This window comes from Nicotiana tabacum, chromosome 23 (genome assembly GCF_000715075.1).
Source record: "Nicotiana tabacum cultivar K326 chromosome 23, ASM71507v2, whole genome shotgun sequence".
Classification (NCBI taxonomy): domain Eukaryota; kingdom Viridiplantae; phylum Streptophyta; class Magnoliopsida; order Solanales; family Solanaceae; genus Nicotiana; species Nicotiana tabacum.
Genome location: NC_134102.1, coordinates 14,872,125 through 14,891,963, shown reverse-complemented (window position 1 = coordinate 14,891,963; position 19,839 = coordinate 14,872,125). Strand labels below are relative to the sequence as shown.

Below are 19,839 nucleotides of genomic sequence, written 5' to 3'. Positions count from 1 at the left end.
ATTTTTAAATATATAAATTTTAATTTTAATTTTTAAAAAATTTATAGTACTTTACAATACTTTCTATATACTTTTTACGTAATTTTTACATATATATACTTTTTATATAATTTTTGAAAATAAATTTGTAGTACTTTTTATGGAATTTTTAAATATATAAATTTAATTTAAAAATTAAAAAATTGTAGTAAAATCACATTAAAAATTAGATATATTAACCGCATCCTTCATTCGGTTACACAAATTGAAATGGAGAGTAGTTTTTTAACCTTCTCTTTTTGTTAAAATCTTTTTTTAAAAAAAATCTTCTTTCTGTAAGTACTCCCTCCATTCAATTCATTTGTTCATCATACTAAAAATATATATTTATTTTTACTTATTCATTTTAGCAAATAAAAAAAATACAATCTTTTCTTATGTTATCTTTATTATTAACTATTCATTCCCAAATGATTCCAAAGACTTTTTGAAATGTTATCATATAAGTAAAATATATATTTTATTTATTTTTTCTTAAAGGGAGTGTAAAGTCACAAGTAACAAACATCATAATACTATTATAATAGTACTGATTAGATCATCGAAGCTCATTTTGTTTCAACAGAATAATAATTCTACCACTCAAACATATTACTTTTTAAAAATATCTTTAAACATAAATTTTGTGATTCGTTAAGCTTAACAAAATAAACAAATCATTAATGTTTTAGATTACTTTTTACATAATTTTTAAATATTTACATATCACTTAAAAAAATTATAAGAATTCAAGCTTAAATTTATCCTTTCTTTTCTATCAAACTTTATAGTTCACCTTTTAATGGAAAGCGTTTTTTCTCCCAAAATAAGATGGCATTAATTCGAATTAATAAGGTATTAAGATGACACCAAAAGAGAATATCCTAATTTTAACTGCTTCTAAAGAATATAAGATGACACTTCCCTTCATTTTCGCTCAATTTATAAGGGAACAATGTCTACCTTAAGCTCAGTAACTCGCTCAATTGCGTACAATGGCTTCTTCCAAAACCTTATTATGACTATGCCCATTACTCCACCACAGATTATAAAGAGAAAGCGAAGTTTAACTGTATCATCACTCTCCATTCCTCACAATAATGAGACGAACAAATCCATGGCAGAAATGGTTCCAATTGTTTCAAACAGGCGAGTGCTTAATTTATCCATTTTGACGGTCTTATTGTGGGACCCTTTCTCAACCTTCTCTGTAGCCATTGGTGGTGAGGTGTTAGAGCTTGAAAGATACACTGATTCTACTGAAGGTTTCACTCTCCTCAGACCTTCTTCTTGGATTAAGGTCCGTCCCCCTTTCTTTGCCCCTATTTTTGAAACTTGCAGTTGTAAATATTACTTCTTCTTATGTCATCTTTGACTATGTGCGTTTTAGTTATTGCATAGTCTAATTGGTAAGATTAGCCTTGTCGGATTTGTTGTAGTCATAACAAAAATGTTATCAAGACCATTGTTGGACAATTCTTATTCTGGGCAGCCTGGTACACTAGGCATCCCCGCATTCATGCAGGGTCTGGGGAAGGGTCGCACCCCGAGTCTTCCATAGTTCACACAGAGACAATTCTTACTCTATCATGTGGAAACACACACTCACATAGTAAATGGAAAGGAAATAGAAGTACTTTTAGAGTCAGCGGTGGAGCTAGAAATTGAATTAATATAAGGAGATTAAAAAAAATACTAGAATGTCATAGTTGAAATTTGAACTTGTGATCTAAAGCAACTTTTACACCCCTATAATAGAATTTTACCATATGTAGGATGTTACAATAGGTTACATATAACCAATTCTTTATTTTTTATATTTATCCTATTTGTACAGTATAATTTTTCAACAAAGGGATTTAATTGAACCTCCTTTCCTCTTATTAAGCTCCGCCATTAGAGTTATATCATATGAGGAGGTTTTGGAAATTAATTGTGCGATATTGGGTTCTTTAGGTTGATAAGGCTGGGGCAACTGTCCTGTTTCAGGATGCAAACAAGGGATCCAACAATGTAGGCGTTGTGGTTATCCCTGTAAAAATAGCAACCCTTAGCCAATTCGGGACTCCACAATTTGTGGCAGATAAGCTAATTCTGGCTGAAAAGCGCAAGGTCAGAATCCTTTTACTTTTGCAGTTCTTCTCTTTCTGTTTCTCTTTCTGTTTCTGTTTTGTTGCTGTTTTGTAATTCCATTTTACTAACAAGGGATTATTCAACTAGCTTATATTGGTTTATAACAAAGTACGTGGGTAGAGCTCAAAAAGTAGGAATGTTGATGAGGTCGAAAGTCTAGTGGTTATTGCTCACATATTTTGTCCTCGTAATCTCCATTTCCTTGGCAGTGTCATTTTTTGTGGGCAAACTATTTGTATGTAGTAGAGTAGCTCTCCCTCTACTATATCGCAGTTGTGGGGGGGCCAACGTGTAATCCACTTGTGAATCTAAAGAAGGGTAAAGGAGGAGTCCAATCAGCAAGTGAGATTTTTAGATTTTGGGATTGAAAAGAAAGATGTATAAGTTAAGACTGTAGATCCTAGTGGAAAAGAATAATAAAAATATAAAATTATTTCAAATCACTGGAGAAGTAGAATTTGCAAAAAGATAACATGGGTTGAATGTTGCAATGTGTATTAATTCCCCATCCCTGATTTTTTTAAACTCTTTTTCATGAGTGTTGGACGCACTGACACTTGTCTTGGTGCATGCTATATAGTCTGATTGATGAGACGCAAGTTGGCGTTAACGAGAGACTGGAGGTATGGAGGCAGACCCTGGAGTCTAAAGGTTTCAAGTTGAGTAGGACCAAGACGGAATATTTGGAATGTAAGTTCAGCGACGTGTTGGGAGAAGCGGATGTGGAAGTGAGGCTTGACTCACAAGTCATCCCTAAGAGAGAGAGTTTCAAGTACCTAGGGTCTATTATCCAGGGAGATGGGGAGATCGACGGGGATGTCACACACCGTATCGGGGTGGGGTGGATGAAATTGAGGTTAGCGTCTGGAGTCCTGTGTGACAAGAATGTGCCACCGAAACTTAAAGGTAAGTTCTACAGAGCGGTGGTTAGACCGACTATGTTGTATGTGGCTGAGTGTTGGCCAGTCAAGATTTTACATACTCAGAAGATGAAAGTAGCAGAAATGAGAATGTTGAGATGGATGTGCGGGCACACTAGGATGGATAAAATTAGGAATAAGGATATTCGGGAGAGGGTGGGCGTGACTCCCGTGAATGACAAGATGCGGGAAGCGGGACTTAGATGGTTCGGGCACATGCGCAGGAGGAACCTAGATGCTCCGGTTAGGAGGTGTGAGCGGTTGGCTCTAGCAGGTACAAGAAGAGGTAGAGGGTGGCCTAAGAAGTATTGGGGCGAGGTGATCAGGCAGGACATGATGCGGTTTCAGATTTCCGAGGACATGACCCTTGATAGGAAGGTGTGGAGGTCGAGCATTAAGGTTGTAGGTTAGGGGGTAGTCGAGCGTTTCTCTTCACTGCGCCGGCTAGTCTGATAGTGTTTTGTCCAGGACTGCTAGCGGTTTTTATTGTGTTTCACATTTTTTTTTTCTATCTTTCACATTTTGGCCTTTCCATTTATTTGCTGTATTTTACGATGCCGATACTATTTTTCTGATTTCTGTTATTGTTACGGATCTATTGTCTCTGAGCCGAGGGTCTCCTGGAAACAGCCTCTCTATCCCTTCAGGTAGGGGTAAGGTCTGCGTCCACTCTACCCTCCCCTGACCCCACTAGTAGGATTCTACTGGGTTGTTGTTGTTGTTGTTTTCCATGAGTGTTGGAAAATATGGTTGTTGTAAAGGGCAGCGCAGTGCACTAAGCTCCTGCTATGTATGAGATTTGGGGAAGGGCTGGACACATTGAGTCTTATGTACGCAACATTGGGTCTTATATACGCAACCTTACCTTGCATTGTTGCAAGAGGTTGTTTCCGTGGCTTGAACCCGTGCCTCCCGGCTACATGGAGCTTATACACAATTTTAGCTTTTGTGCCCAACAATATTGGCAACTAATAATACTATGTCATCTTACTCTTAGGAGAGTACAAAGGAGGCTGAGGTGGTTGCAGTATCAGAAAGAACGGGAGAAGGAGGTCTTCAAGTGTATGAGTTTGAGTACAAGATTGATAGCACCAGAGGAGGGATGAAGAGGATATTGTCTGCTGCATTTGTGGCGTCTGGGAAGCTCTATCTGTTAAATATTGCACACTCTGATGGATTAGAAAGTCCTATCGACCCAGATAGAAGAAATACGTTGGAACAGATTCTTCATTCCTTTGATACTGCTCCGTCGACCTAAATACTCATAAGCTCATTGTTTTTCCCTCACTGGGCATCATTTTTCATGCCTTTTACTGGGATCAAAACCAAAGGTATTTTCCCAGTTTTTTTAATTTGAGTCCTGTGTTGTAATTCTCTGACTTAATAGTGGCATCACAACTTGTCGAAGTGGCATCACAACCTTGTCTCCAAGTCTTAGGTTTTTATTGAGCTAGAAGAGTATTCCAATCAATCAAGTACTCCGCAATCTGAAATATTTGGTGTTATCTACATAACTTCTGTATCCATTCTGTTCTATTCAGGTCCATTTCATTCTAATACTAAATATTTGTCTTTTAAGGCAAAGTAGGGGTTCTTTAAAACCATAAGTTCTCCAAATCTCACACTTATCCCTAATCTATAGATGACCGTCTTTGCCAACCAAATTGATATATACAAGCCAGCACAGATATACATTTGCAATATATGTACACATGAAAATCAGCTTGCAAAAGTCATTGGTATGTGTATTTTATCCAGATATATGCAGTTTTAGAATTACAAAGAACATTTTAACCCATCTCCCCCCTCATTACTGATTCCGTCGTTCCTTTCAGTTATTACTGCATTCAGATTCACTGATACTCTCCTGCTCACTGTTGAAGCAATCTCTCCAAAAAAATGCTTAGTTCTATGTTAAAATTTTTCTAGCAGCCCTTATACAGTTTGTTCCTTGTCATGTTATCGGTTCCGCAGAAACCTTTGTCACTTTTAATCAGCCACTATTGGCTAAGGCTTTACCAAATGGTGTCAACATGATAATGACATCCTGGGATGATGGAAAGTTAGCTAAATGAACTTTTTTTGTAATAGAGATTATTGGGCTTTCTTATGCGTCAGTAAGAACTTCCTATGGTCTCCAGAGGAGGTTGAGCCATCATTCTTAGTTCAGAAAGGAAGTTGGGAATATAGACCTTGGCACTAGTCTTGGATAGTAAGTCTCACATATTTGGTTCATTGGATCAGAGGCCTAGTTGTTGAAAATGTTATCGCATAGTTGGCATCCAAAGGTGTGGCCTAGTGGTCAATGAAATGAGTGCAAACCTACGAAATCAGGGTTCAAATCCCAGCTGAGTAAAAATAAAAAGGTGATTTCTTTCCATTTGCATAAATCTTGGTGAAGGAAATTATCCGGTACCTGTGATAGTGGCAAGTAGCAGGTACTCGATGAAAAGTCGAGTTACACGTAAGTTGGTCCAGGCATTACAGATATCCATCACTGTTGAGCTTGTGCCGAGTAAGAAAGGGATTAAGTCCATTCCCGGAGCTTTATTTCTTAAACTTCTTGTCTTCTAAGGGTGTTTTGTTTCGCTTAATCATATACAGAGTGAAGACATTTAGTTTGAGCTCCAATGTGGTGCAATTGTGGATATGAATATGCATCTGGTTGTAGACGATTTGGCACTAAAGCACTAAAACACATAGAAGCAAATGAATGTTCAACAGTCTTTGGTGAAGTTCTTTTAGCAGCTTTAGTTTATGTCGTTTTACTAATATAATCTGGTGGAAGATGGTATAAGTTAGGGCTATCAAATTTGGCCCAAGCCCAAATGACCGGTCCAACCGCCCCAAGGTTGTGTTTGGTTATTGACCCGCATATTTATTAAACTCAGCTCATCTTGACCCAATCCATCTCAACCCATTTAAAGTTGGGCTAATTTTTAACCTTAATTGATCTATGAGTAATTTTGCAAAAATATCTTAGAAATAATTCTTTTTTGTTTGATATATGACCATAACAAAAGAAAAAAAAATCTTATTTAATAATTATAAAGTTCATAAGAAAATAACACATACAGTCAGACCTCTCTATTACAATATCCCTGTATGACAACCATTCACTATAAAAACCAAGTTTTCCTTAGAACCGATTTTTTAAGATATATTTTACCTCTCTATAACAGTTTTTTTTACCTATAACAGCAACAACCATATCTATAGCAGAACGCTCTTTGTAAAATTATCCCTCTATAACAGCTATATAGAATCTTTAAGATTACTAATAATAATTCTAAAAATATGCACACAATCTTTTCCATTGAACAAAGTTTCTATCTTGCATAAGACATAAGATTTGAAGATCTGCACATGATATATTTTCCATTGGATATCTTTTTGCTCGAAATTTAGACACGAATCTTCGCCAATTCAAGCGTTGTATCAGTAGTAAGAGAATGAAATCTATGAAACAACTATAATTATAAAGTTTTTCTATCAATCTTGAAAGAATTTATTTTCCTAGTAGCTTTAAAATGTGTGCCTTATAGTTTAAATCTTTGTTCGTTTAGTTATGAATTAATTAATGTTGTATTAGCTTTCTTCAATATATACCTGGTGAAATATGCATATCTTCTGAGATTTTAAATTTGAAGAATTTTCTTATCTTTTATATGTAACATTAAAAAAAAAAAAAATAATTAATTTTTGGATAAGTTTTATTTATAACGGCCAAAAAATATTTGAACGTCAAATGTTGTTATAGGTGTATAACAGTCATTCGCTATAAAAGCCAAAAGATATCGGAACAAACGATGTTATAGAGAGGTTTGACTGATTAAAGCTTCGTAAGAGTTGGGCGGGTTGGGTTATAACCCAAATTTTAGCCCATCTTGACCCAATCCATCTCAGTCCAAGTACCTTTTGGGTGGGTCATTTGACCCGCCTATTTATTGACTCGGCTCATTTTGACCCGTCCAAAATCGACTCAACTCGCCCATTTGACACCCCTAGTATAGCTTAACCTTCTGCAAAGCATTACTTTAAGGATAAATAGAAGTGCATGCCTTTTCCTTAAAGTGATGGTATTAGCATTGTTATTTCTTTACATGAAATGGGATACAAATGTTAAGGACATATGGTTGTGAGTGGCGTGGATTTATAAGCAACTGTTAAAAGGTTTTTGTAATAAAAGTTGACTTTATTTCACACTTTTAATTGAATGGAGGGTGACATATTTATATAGTCTTCCCTTAATTTCTCAGCAACTAGGGATACAAATTCCTTCAATAATCATCGAAATATATACTCCACTCGAGCTCCATCAGTGCTTTAACAAAGATTCTCCTAACTGTTTTACAATCTTGATTTGAGATAATTTTCTGATGAATCTTTTAACAATCTAAATGACAATTAATCTCAATGTGTTTGGTTCTTCTGAAATACTGGATTAGAAGCAAGCAACATGAAGAGCAATTGGTTTTAACAACATAATTTGCAGTTCGAGTAGCAATCTTAAGACCAATATTTCAACACAGATTGAGCCATAGCTCTGTATTTGAGAGACCATGCTTTGTAACACAAATACCCCCAACAAAAACACGGTATCTAGAAGTTGATCTCCTTCTACTTAAAACTCTATTTGTTTGTTCATAACGTCTTTCCAAAGTCTGCCATTTATTTAGTACTCGGTGAGAGATGATTTGATTTACCACACTGACCAACTATGTAATGTCAGGACTCAGGAACATCGCTGTAAGATTTTATTGGTGAAATTTTATCAGAAAAGGTCGACCAAAAAAATAAAAATAAAAATTAATTCCAACAGTAGGAAGGCAGAGTAAGTGCTCTATAGAGAACTAAATCTATCCTCGTCACACCATATTTTGGTGGTCGAGTGGGACAGGATGTAGAAGGTTGACCATTTGGGTGGCGAATCCTCCCCACCGGCCCAACTGACACACGCTACGCCGGCACAATGTAAAGTAAATCCGTTAGAAAGCTCAAATAGCTAATTGTCAACTAACTAGAATGTTCACATTCATTAGTGACCAACCACTGAATATATAAATAACAATCCTGGAGAGAAGCGAATACGATAGTATCAAATCTGAAATGTGGAGTATTCATCAATGAAAGTGAAATGTCCTCCCAGTGAGTGCAATGTTGAACAAGTATAGCACCTACAAGTGTTTAGTCCATCCTTCCCTTCAAGATCTTCTCTGTCACTTCAGTTGGTGTACTGCAACCACACACAGATTGGACCAAATAAGATGGGAGTACCGAAAAAAGATTACTTGCTTCAACTAATATGATATCATGAAATATGCTCCCATTCCACCCCTAAGGACCAAATAACATAAAAGGAAAAAGGAAGGAAAACGAGAGAGATGCATAAAGAGAGCATGTTAAAGTTTAGTACTCTACTTGGAGCTGGGAAATGCGTCACATAAAGAGTTAATGACAACCAAAGTCCTCGATCTTTGGAAAAATAGAAGTGCAATAATAATCCCTTACAGCTCACGCTTTGGGGGAGAACTACAAAAGGTCATAACTATTGCCTCCAACCAACCATCCCTCCGCCAGAGCCCCTTCTCTCCACTATTGCTTAGGCTCCCAGCTCGTCATCTTCCAGAACCCAGTTCTCCCCGTTCCTGAGCCTCAAGTAAGAACCCATATCTCCAACATTTGAAGGGCGATCATTTCATCACTCCCACCCAGCCACCTCCCCATGCCCAATAATGTGTACCATACTTTAGGCTCATCTTTTTCTATTTCTGTTTTTAGGAGGGCATTTTCCCAAATATTACCTAATCCTCTAAACATGGATGATTATCATAGAGTAATTTTGTTTCGTACAGGGACTACGGTAGATATTACTAAGGAGAAATGATTAATAAAATGAGCATATGAAAGCAACTGAATACTTACACAACATAAACATGTCCTCCCCAACCACTTAAACAGTCACGGTCCACTGATGACAAAAGTGCCTGAGAGATGGTCTCAAACAATTCTTCTGGTTCCTGAAATGTTACCATGCAATAAAAAGCCTTAAAGCCAATAAAAATGAGAAATAAATGCATGACAAACACCAGAAGCATTGCAAGGAAGTACCAGATAGAAAAATTCTAAAGCATGTACATGTAATGTTGGATAGGAAGATCTGAACCTCGAGCGAACTTAAATACCTGCTCTAATAATTAACATAAATTTAATCTTATTTATTAGTCAAAAATCATTTCAGTGACAACACACCAAGCTGGTGTCAGAAACTATTTTAAAACATGTGAGTGGCTCAACCACCATACTCTATCTGGCTATCTAATCATCTATACACACACTGTGTTCCTTCCTCTACAATCAAAAGAATATGTGATATGAAAATATCTTAAGAAACATCTTTGCACTACTACGGCTTAATCTCTTGCTCTCTATCCAAATAGACCAAAAAACGCATGGTGGTTTACTTTTTCATGCGGCTTTGTCCTACTAGTCAATTCTCTGTGTTTTCTAACAGGTGATATCTTTGCCGCCTCATCAGCATCATCAAAGTCAGATCAACTAAAAAAGTGCAAGATTCCACAACTGTGTTGTGAGCTGACAACATAAAACGATGTGATTTGTATCCTTATACCACTCATTACATAAAAACACCAATGCAGATCTAATAAAACTGATTTTTCACCCATAAAGCAGCATCTTCTAGAAAGAGAAACCTGCTGGCAGTTTTACTAAATCAACACACAGAATGGTGACTACAAAGACTCCACGTTTTTTCTCTAAACGTGTCTACCAAATATACTAATCCTCAAATGCCAGCTGAAATAAGCATCGAATAAAAGCAGCACCTCAGCAACTCTAGGATGATTATCTCCATTAGGGAAGAAAAAATTGACATGTAATATATGTCAGTCAATCTAGAGATTATGTAATTATAAAAAAATAAAAGCAAGAGCGGTAACAAACCAGGTCAGGTTTGAACATGGCCTCACAGGCACCATATAGTGATTCAGATGCAGTGCCAGCAACAACAAAATCTTTTGCAAGCTCCCTGCACGACAAGAATAACATCCAAGTAACAATATTGTAAGCATTCAATGCATGGAGACCCCGGCAGAGTACAAAAGTCTCGATAATTTAAAACTTGATGCAGTAGGAAGAAACTCAACATACTTTGCTCCGATAGCATCCATTGTGCAAATAAAAGGTTTGTCATCGTCTCCTAATCCAGCAATTACAGGTTGGCAAAAGTATGGACCAAACCTAGATAAAAGCAAATGGATAATGCAGTTATTACAAGTTGAAGAAGCATCAATCATGGATGACCAGACAAACACCCCCGACTCGAATTTTGATAGGTTTTTTCCAACAAAACATCTATTTGGAGTGAACAATTGTTATCAAGCTTGTTAATTTCAAATTCTTGGCTCGGTGAATTTTTGAGCTAAAATATGAACGAGGAGATGTTCGACAAGGAAGTTCGAGAGCTCGGCTTGATTTTAATTTATCACTTAATATGGGTCATACCCGTAAATTCATTGTGTGGGATGTTTAACATGTCTGCATGAGGATTGCCAAGACATATTGACAAATTCTCGGGTTAGAATTTTATTATAGAATTCAGTTGGAAAAACTAATGGGAAGTAAGAACACATCATCTGATGTGTTTTTTACCGACATTAGAATTTGATCCTTCTTTTCTTCCAGGTACATCCTCCTATCTCGAGTAGCCTTTACATACGATTTAGGAAACATTTTCACGCTAAAGAGTACTTTCTGCTCTCGTCTGATTTGTTGCTAATCATTCTTCAATCTTCCCATATCTTCTCTCTTTTCATTAATCCAATAGATAATAGATCTCAGATCTAATCTATTAAATGGCAAATGATGCCTTACCCCACTCAAGAGCTGAAGTCAACTTAAAACTAAGATCCAATGGATTAATTGCAAACTTTTGCTCAAAACCAAGCATTAGTTCATGTCATATTTGAGCTTGACTTTCAAAGTTAGTACATACATTTGATTTAACCAAAACTTTATGGAGTTCAGCTTAATTTGTTTGGATTACTGCTAAAAGAAAGATTGGGGCTAACACAGATTTATAAGAATCAGAAAATAAATAACACTGTGCTGGGACCAAATATTTTCTTCATCTATCTACTCAAATCTAGAACTAAAAACCACAAGATACGAAGAACATGAGGAGAAAAATCTTTCACAGCTTTAAATGTGCTTCAATGACTTGCAACTTATTTCATCCCCCCCGCCCCCCAACATATATCAGGAAGTATTATATACACCAAGAGGTATAATGCCTCTACAACTAGGTTCCAGCGATATCTCGCAACTAAGCGGACAGATAGAATATACAACAGTAAGTGTACAATAGCACTTCACTGCTACTCAATTGTCCATAATGATGTCTTTGTAAACGAAACTAAGGATCAAGGTTAAATGATTTGCCAAGACTAGAACACATTGACCAATAAAGAAACAACAGAACCTTAAGATAGATATTTCTTCAGATGTTGTATTGGCAGGAATTAGTTACATTTAAAGTGGGGAATCCTCCAATAATCATGGGCAACCTGCAGCTCAAGCTCCGCATGGAAGGCAAAATGGGATCATCAGAAACCCTTAACCAAGGAGTTTCCAATAGGTATTTGGTGGAACATGAAACAAGTTAAAAAGCGAGCCCTTTTTCCCTTTTGCCAGCAACAGTTCGTTTTTAACTTTATCAAGGAATAAAATCCAGGAATCCTATAAAATTACGTGGCATATTGAAGTCCTTCACCAGAAATTTGGTGAAGCTGTTCTAATGTTTCTAAATATTTTGTTAAAGATATGATAGGCATATAAAGAAACTTCATATAAAATTATAAACATCTATAAAAATAAATATATTTATATGTTTGTTTGGTGCAGTATTTTCTTATTCAATACCAAACCAAATACATGTCAGTTTTTTTGAAGTCAGTTTTATACAGTTTTTAAATCTGATTTGGTCTTCTGGTTTTCCTTGAGCACCCATAACCGTGGGTAATCTTCAGGAAATAAACGTTAATGCCACAGAACATATAACTAGTTTACCAACCTTTTCTCATAAAGAATAGCAGATACAAGGCTGGCAAAAGTTTCAGGCTTCATATCCCTCTCTTCTCTAAGCTCATATAGCTTGTGACGGAAGACAAGCCTTTGATACCTAAAAAACCGTAATCAAAAACACAAATCAGTGTGCAAAATCCAAAGAAATCATGCTAATAAACAGATTTTGATGCACCCCCTCATCATCCCACAATCAACAAGAAAGCAGCACCAAATAAGAGAAAGATAAAAAAACAGTTCCACCCTTTATTTCGCACCCCCCACATCCCCAACCTGGATGAAGCATCTTAGTCAGTTATCACTAACTCCAAGCACCAGTCAATTTCCATGCTTAAAATTTCTACAGCAATATAATTTTCTATATTCTTTTTTGGATGACGGTGGTGTTTAGCCCAGCGGGAGACGCACATCACTATTGCACCAGGTACCTGCTACCTCCCATTAGCACAACTACCGGGTAACTCAGCCCACATTTTAAGCAGATTGAAAGAAACCACTTAGTGTTTTTTTGCCTCTGCAATATTTGAACTTAAGACTTCATGGTTCTCTTCACGCTTCATGACCACTAAGCTATTCCCTTAGGTGCAAAAAAAAGGGTTCCCTTTTATTGACAATGTGGTGTTTGGACAGCTTATGCGCACCTCGATTATTCTAACTAGATACTCTCACCAAGTACATGTACGTGGTAACTCAACCGACTAGGTACCCGTTATCTCCCACCAAGTACAGGTACCAGGTAACTCTACCGACCAAGGCTTAGGCAGATGAGAAAGAAATACTTAATAGTTTTTCTTATGCTAGGATCTGAACTCTAAAAATGTTCAAAACGCCCAATCCAATAAGCAGGAAGGGGAAAATAGTAATAAAATAATACTAAATAGAAGAGAGGGATTGAAAATTACAGGGTTTGGGCATCAGTACCGAGGCCAGAAAGGCCAATAAAAAGCTTGTCATGTATTTTATAAATTCTTTGGAAATCAGTAGCAATCGTTTGCAGCTGTACACCAAGCCGCCGGTCACTGGCAATAGCGAAACAGTTTTTCCCAACCATAGCCACTAAAGCACTTCCATTGTACTCGAAGATCTGTTCATAAATTTACCAAATTTTCAGAAATAAGTATTATAAATTTTCATATTCGATGCATGAGAGCTAGGTTTACAACAGTTATTAAGCACAAAATTAAGCATTTGTGCACATCAGATGAAGAAGAAAAAGAAGAACTTACCGACATCGTAAACTGATTAGAAAATGATTCGATATTTTCCGGTATACTTTGCTGATGAAGAGATTGTTTTGGTGTCTTGGGGAACACTTTAATTGCAGGACCTTATATTGAATCTTTTTGCAATATTCAATATGGGGATTGCAATTTATTTTTTGGTTAATTAATTTTCTGGTTTTAGCATTACTTTTTAAAATCAAAATAGCCAATTATCAATGTAAGTTGTAATATTTATTTTGTAAATACAAAATTATCTGGAATATATTAACTATTTCTTTATTTTTCCATCGGTTGGAACTTGGAAGGGACAAAAGAAAAAATCTTGTTATTTCTTCAATAATTTCTGATCCCTAGTGGACCTCTCAGTAGGATTCGAAACCAGATAAAGTTCTAACCATCTATCAGAAAAAAAAAGAACGAACGGATCTTGTAGGATTTCTAAGAAATTCGTCGATTTCTTCGAAATAGATGATTAATCATCTACTTCTCACGTTTGAATAGCCGGGACGTTGAGGAATATTCAGAAAGACATTTCAAAAATCGACTTGATTCTATCTCTTTCGTTCCTTTTGAAGAAAGTAAGGATCCCAAAGAATCGATCTTTCTTTTCATTGTTGAATCTCTCTTTGATTAATCAATATGTGATATTTCGAATTCTCATTACTAATGAAATTCAAATGATCTCTGGATTGATCAGAAGATCCTCTCGGTTGGCTAGAATCCATTACTTGAACGAAACTAGATCTTGTGGAGTCATATTGAACATGGTGCAAATATAATAATCTATTAAGCTATTCTACGATTATTAAGTAATAAAGTAAGTTGTGAAAGTTAATGTAATAATGATATCAATGAAATTGTGTCAATCTTTCAAGGATATCGCAGATAAGAGTATTACATAAACAGAAAAAGAAAGAAAAATTTCTTCTAGTTGATTACTTTTAACATTTAGCAAATCTAATCTATAACTTAATTATTTCCTCTATATATATGAATAATTATAGAAGCGAGTCCACCCTTAAGTAGCTCATGGTTTACAAGAAGCAACTTGTTATGATCAATATTGGTATATGGGTATGCGGGACATTATCTTTCAAGTAATTTCAATAAATTTTTATACTTTATTCTTGAATCGGAATATAAATTTTAAAGAATTAAACCTCAGCTACATAAGTAAAATGTCAAAATATCCCTCTTTCATTCAAGCTCATAGTGGTCAATGAAATGTGTTGAAAACTATAACGTCTCAAAGGTAATTTCTTCATATCTGTCCAAGTCTTTATGGACAGAGTTACTCGGTACATGTGCTGTTGGGAAGTAGTAGGTAGTACCCTGTGAAAAGAATCAAGATACGCGCAAGTTGGCTCAATTTCTACGATTATCAAAGAAGAAAAAGAAAAACTATCAGATAAAAATACAAATCTTGCTCCTGACCTCCTGCAAATTGCAATGCCTACTGCCTAATAGCAATACCTACTGCCTAATATCTACATCGTTTCCAAATACAACCAACCTTATGGTTGCATTTCACAGGACATTACTAGAAGCTGCTCCCCCCCCCCCCCCTTTTTTTTTTTTAAATTTTTATTTTTTGATAACTGAGAAATTCACGAGGGGCAGCAATGCACGATTCAAACTCGGTGGATAATGAGCCTGGTCCTCTACCTTTCTCCACTTAAGTACCAAGCATTTGTGTGCGGCAAGGTTTGAACTCATGACATGCGTCTAACCCACACATCACACGCTGCATTCTTACCACTAGACCAAAGCCCTGTGAGTCAGCTTCCTTGCTTTATTCACCGGGTTACTTACCAACAGCCCTTGAATGCATTCATTAGGCCTCAAAATTTCATTTCGGTCAAATAGTACAAAAACGAGCAGGCCGTTATGCTCATTATTAAACTCCTAGGTTTTCAAACCTTTGTTTTGCACCGAGAAGAATTGTCTAACGAATCGTCTGATACTAGATGAAGAGGTACCCGAAAAGCAGGAATAGAGGCCCAGGCCTACCATTAGAAGAAACCTTGAAGAGATGAAATATAACCGAGGTATATCTATTGAAAAGCTCGGAGTTCAGATGCTTCAGGAATTGCTAGACGCAAGGCTTGCGCTATTGCTTAAAGGGCTCATAGGACTCTCTGCACCCCAATTTTTGGCTTTCACAAGGTTTATCTTATCTCTGACATCCAAAACATTCCCTGGAGTTTGAAGCATCATAGATTTAATCCCATTCGATACCATTTGAGAGCTACTAGAATCCTGCTTTGCTCTAAAAATGCCCCACAAATAGTGTTTGCCTTGGAATCCTGCCAACCAGTTTTCTCAAGCAACTTAATAGAAATTCCAGTGATGCAGTGTTTATCTAATATCAAATAAAAACTTACTCCAGTGAAGCAGGGGCAGTTCCGTGGAAGTGAAAACCAACAGCTCCGCATTTGTCACAACTGCTCGGAGAGCAAGTTGTTCGCCAATCATCTCCTCAACCAAATGATCAAAATCCCCCACATGTCTGTACTGAGAAAATATATAATGACAACAAGCGAATATGATGGGAAAAAAAGGTCAGCCGGTGCACAAAGCATCCCACGTTTACGCAGGGTCCGGGAAAGGGCCGAACCCTAAGGGGGTATGATGTAGGAAGTCTACCCTAATACAAGCATTAGTGGCTGATTCCATGGCTCGAACGCGTAACCTATAGGTCACATGGAGACAACTTGACCGTTACTCCAAGGCTCCCCTTCAATCTAATGAAAAACAAAGTGTAAAATAGTGAAAATATAGAGTAATTACCTCGCATCCAAAGGAAAGAAATACATTGCAATGTTATCATCAGAGGGTTCTGATGTATTGAAACTCTTAGGCCATATATCAGATTTCGGAAGCATTTCCAGGCGAAGCAAAGGAGGAAATAATTTTGCTTCTTCAAAAACCTTTTGGCATGCTTTGACTGATAGGTGAGCTACAAGTCCGCCAAATTTTTCATATTTTTTGTTCCATATATTAAAACCACCCCTGCCAAAAAAATGCAAGAAAACAAGAAATTTCATTCACAATAAAACAGGTCCATACTGATAAATAATCTCCCAAGCGAATAATACGTGAAATATCTCCTGACCTCCAAATAGGATCATAAACAGGCTGTGCTTGTTCATGGACACCATGTATAAAATCTTTTGGCAGTTCGCCTTTCAAAGATTGAGAAGCGTCTCCATTTAGAGCAGTTCTATTTTCAGGTGTCGATCTCCTATCTCTTTTTGATTCCCTTCCATGACAATCATTAGACGAAAATATACTCCCCTTTTCAGTGATGACAGAACAATCACCCATTGCGTCGAGCTGAGTATTTGCCTCACGAGGTTGCTCGGAAATACAAGGTTGAAGTCTTTGCCCAACCATCTCGGCAGGTGAGCAATCAATCCCAGTTGGCAAGGGAGAAAGATCAGTTAATTGAGTTCGTTCAATGCAATCAGTTCTTGCTTGTAATTGCTCCGAAGAGCTAATTACTCGTGCTGTTACATCTTTCTTATCTATCACATAAGTAGGATCACATTTCTCCTTCTCGCTAATCTTCCTACCTTCGCTATCACCTCCTAAAAGACTATGCTCTACAAAATCAATCTCGGGACATTTCTCGATATGTTTCGGCACCTTCGCCTCACAATCATCACAAACCCAACATACATATTCATCAAATGTTTCCGGAATTTTATTGAGGCAGTATCTGAAGAGATAAAAGAAAACGGAGGATTAGAAAACCAGAGAAAGGCATCTGAAAGATTAACCTAAAATCTTTGTCAGTATTTAAAGACAACTAATGTATGTTCAAGCCATCATCAACTAATGCAAAACGGTAAACCAGAAATTTTCACACAAGAGAGAACAAAAACGCAAAAAACAAAAGCTAATAAGAGACAGTAAAATCATTGAACTTTAAGAAGACATTTAGTAGCATGTCAACTTACCGATGCACAGCAACTTCTAAACATTCTACACAGAAAACAAAGGCGTTAGAGAATCCTTTGTCACCACACTGTAGACATATTGTCGCCTGCAGAACATGGCGAAATAAGTATTAAAATACAGTTATATGCAAAGCAATATACAACTAGTGGGTAGCTTCCGCCTAACTAGAATTTCTTTCTTCGTTTGTATTGCATACTGTGCTTCTAGTTCGATATTGAGTAGGCTAAGTTCACCTTGCAGATAGTCTTTCTGAATGTTTTTAAAAGTGAAAAGCGCAAAAAAGCAACAAGGTCTATGGAGCTTAAAACAAAAAGTGAGAAGGGAAGCGCACACTTCTTTGAAGTAAAGCACACATTTCGAGAAAAAGTAATAAATGCCAAACATATATGAATTTTGCACTATAACAATCAAATTGCAATTAAAATACTAATTTCGATCTAATATACAATAATGACGATATTAATTCAATTCTTGAATGTTGATATTCAAAGAACCAACCAATTCTCATTTGGATCACTGTTTGAAACACAAACTTCTCTGAGGCGCATGGCTTTGCTCATGAAGCAAGAACCCCTAGCTTCACATCGTTGAAAGACAGCTTTTAATTAGCACCGTTCTTTCTTTCTTGCCATTGCTGGTTAAGGTGATTGCAAGTAGAGTTTTGGACACGTGGATTCACTAGTAAGTTAATCCAGCCAAACTTTGCGCTATGCTTGGCTTTTATGCAATTACAACCAGGTTAATGATTGTTCTTAATGTACATAAGACCTATTAACACATTGAAACAATTCATACACAATTAAACCACATCTATGCACGAAAATTCCTATTTTATCCAAACAATTTCACAATCCACAAACTATAACAAGCAAAGAAATTACACTGAGCAAATAGGGCTAAAATAAATTTTTTTAGTATATACAATTTGTTAAATCCCCTTGATACAAGGGAAAATTCTAGTGTAGTGGTAAAAAGGGTTTAAAAGTTGATTTATATCACAAGTTCAACTCCCAACTATGACATTCTAGTACTTTTTTTTTAATCCCCTCATGTAAATTTCTTGCTCCGCCTTTGTTTAATCAGCATATCGCGAAACAACAAATCACAAGTAAAAAGTTCTTTCATAACTGTCAATGAAGAGAACACACATTTTCCTTCTCTGTGATGAACCTGGTGGTATAAAACTAAATAAATTCCTGAAAGCCCAAAATTGGTGATAATTAAATATACACATCATACTCCTGATTTTATTTGCAAGAGCTCGAATACGCCACTGATGCTCGTGTCGGGTAGGCTGCCTACATTACACCCCTTTGGGGTGGGGCCCGTCCACGGACTAGGATTTTGAAATAGTTAATTTAGAGTTGACTCTGAACTCTTAGGTTTCGTTTGGTACGAGGAATAAGGGATAATTAATCCCGGGATTAAATTTGATATGAATTTATCCCAATTTTGTTGAGATAAAATTGCAGTATAACTAATTCAGTATCCCGAGATTGTAGTGTTATTTCTATCCGTGGGGAGGGTGGAATAACAATCGCGGGATAACTAATTCTGGGATAACTTGTTTCCCAACCAAGTAATCTCTTAATATTAGTTCTATCAAAATTTAGAGTATTAACCGAAGTAATTACAATGCTTTCGTGAATCGAGCTGCCCTTTTAATACTCAGGACTTAGCAACTAAAAATCCTACATTGAGAACAAAATGAAACAAAGAGAAACTAATACTGAAGAGAACAAGAAAACTGTACAAACACTTAAAGCATACCATGGTTGGAAGAAATTTAAGGACCCAGAAATAAATGCACATAGACAATGGAAATATGCGAAGGAAAAGCTCATATATAATAAGAATTGAGGAAGATTCTGAACACAACAACTGCGTTTGTGTTACTTATTTCGTCAACTCAACTCGCAACTGTATGTTTATTAGCTGGTACTTGTAAGTACCATACCATTGGAATTAACGGGTTACAAATGGGTGAGTTGGGTCAAACTTTGGCGGGTCAAAATAATTATATATATAGACCTATAGTAGTGGAAAGTGCATATACAGTCATTTTCAGGGATGTTATTTAGAGATTAGCCAATATATATTTTGTCATGAATTTTAAACTAAAAATCATAACTTCAGAATATTTTTGTCCTGAAAACTGAAAAACTAAAATTCAGAACGCTGACTAATTCCTAAATAACAGCATATCGTGTCGACCCTACAGTAACATCACTTAATAATATGATCATTTGAATATGGGATTATAAAACGGAAGTTAAATAATGAGGACAAGGCTTTAATTTATACTAGGGTGTACTTCATCTCAATTTAGTTTTTTTCTTCTATTTTTATTTGGAAAAGGAAAAACAAGATTGTGAAGATAAAGGAGATAGAACGTACTCCCTTTGGTTCAATTCATGTAACTTATTCTTAAATTTGAATTTTTTTTTGCAAACTTTCATTTTACCAGTAAAGAGAAACTT

General features: G+C 36.2%; 3 protein-coding genes across 4 annotated transcripts; 1 reads left to right on the top strand and 2 right to left on the bottom strand.

Moving 5' to 3' along the window:
- Window positions 1–940: 940 nt before the first annotated feature.
- Window positions 941–4,583, top strand: LOC107776818 (psbP domain-containing protein 2, chloroplastic-like). 2 transcript variants are annotated; one of them, XM_016596754.2, is made up of 3 exons: window positions 941–1,318; window positions 2,008–2,130; window positions 4,069–4,583. In XM_016596754.2, the coding sequence occupies exons 1-3, from the start codon at window positions 974–976 to the stop codon at window positions 4,327–4,329; spliced, it is 729 nt and encodes a 242-aa protein (XP_016452240.1). In that variant the 5' UTR covers window positions 941–973; the 3' UTR covers window positions 4,330–4,583. The 2 variants fall into 2 exon arrangements, with proteins under 2 accessions (XP_016452240.1, XP_016452234.1); XM_016596748.2 differs by having other exon boundaries at window positions 943–1,318; window positions 1,975–2,130.
- Window positions 4,584–7,868: 3,285 nt separating this feature from the next.
- LOC107776809 (proteasome subunit beta type-3-A) lies at window positions 7,869–13,557 on the bottom strand. Its single transcript, XM_016596738.2, has 7 exons — window positions 13,400–13,557; window positions 13,076–13,257; window positions 12,163–12,270; window positions 10,242–10,331; window positions 10,035–10,119; window positions 8,997–9,091; window positions 7,869–8,307 (listed from the first exon to the last, which is right to left on the bottom strand). The coding sequence occupies exons 1-7, from the start codon at window positions 13,403–13,405 to the stop codon at window positions 8,259–8,261; spliced, it is 615 nt and encodes a 204-aa protein (XP_016452224.1). The 5' UTR covers window positions 13,406–13,557; the 3' UTR covers window positions 7,869–8,258.
- Window positions 13,558–14,758: 1,201 nt separating this feature from the next.
- Window positions 14,759–19,322, bottom strand: LOC107776801 (PHD finger-containing protein 1-like). Its single transcript, XM_075246896.1, has 6 exons — window positions 19,130–19,322; window positions 17,359–17,444; window positions 16,512–17,117; window positions 16,187–16,408; window positions 15,781–15,905; window positions 14,759–15,702 (listed from the first exon to the last, which is right to left on the bottom strand). Exons 1-6 carry the CDS (start codon window positions 19,169–19,171, stop codon window positions 15,479–15,481), a joined length of 1,305 nt encoding a protein of 434 aa, XP_075102997.1. The 5' UTR covers window positions 19,172–19,322; the 3' UTR covers window positions 14,759–15,478.
- Between the last annotated feature and the right edge of the window lie 517 nt (window positions 19,323–19,839).

What these genes read in the sequence shown, in the direction of transcription:
- LOC107776809 (XM_016596738.2), bottom strand. An exon ending in GCTATTCTTTATGAGAAAAG is followed by an intron (nt 10,332 to 12,162) that starts GTTGGTAAACTA and finishes GCTTTTATCTAG; the next exon opens with GTTTGGTCCATACTTTTGCC. An exon ending in CCATGTTCAAACCTGACCTG is followed by an intron (nt 9,092 to 10,034) that starts GTTTGTTACCGC and finishes GTAACATTTCAG; the next exon opens with GAACCAGAAGAATTGTTTGA.
- LOC107776818 (XM_016596748.2), top strand. Translation starts at nt 974, where the DNA reads ATGTCTACCTTAAGCTCAGTAACTCGCTCAATTGCGTACAATGGCTTC. An exon ending in GACCTTCTTCTTGGATTAAG is followed by an intron (nt 1,319 to 1,974) that starts GTCCGTCCCCCT and finishes TGGGTTCTTTAG; the next exon opens with GTTGATAAGGCTGGGGCAAC. An exon ending in TTCTGGCTGAAAAGCGCAAG is followed by an intron (nt 2,131 to 4,068) that starts GTCAGAATCCTT and finishes TCTTACTCTTAG; the next exon opens with GAGAGTACAAAGGAGGCTGA.
- LOC107776801 (XM_075246896.1), bottom strand. Translation starts at nt 19,171, where the DNA reads ATGTGCATTTATTTCTGGGTCCTTAAATTTCTTCCAACCATG. An exon ending in TTCTTTCCTTTGGATGCGAG is followed by an intron (nt 15,906 to 16,186) that starts GTAATTACTCTA and finishes TTCTCAGTACAG; the next exon opens with ACATGTGGGGGATTTTGATC. An exon ending in ACTGCCCCTGCTTCACTGGA is followed by an intron (nt 15,703 to 15,780) that starts GTAAGTTTTTAT and finishes ACTGGTTGGCAG; the next exon opens with GATTCCAAGGCAAACACTAT.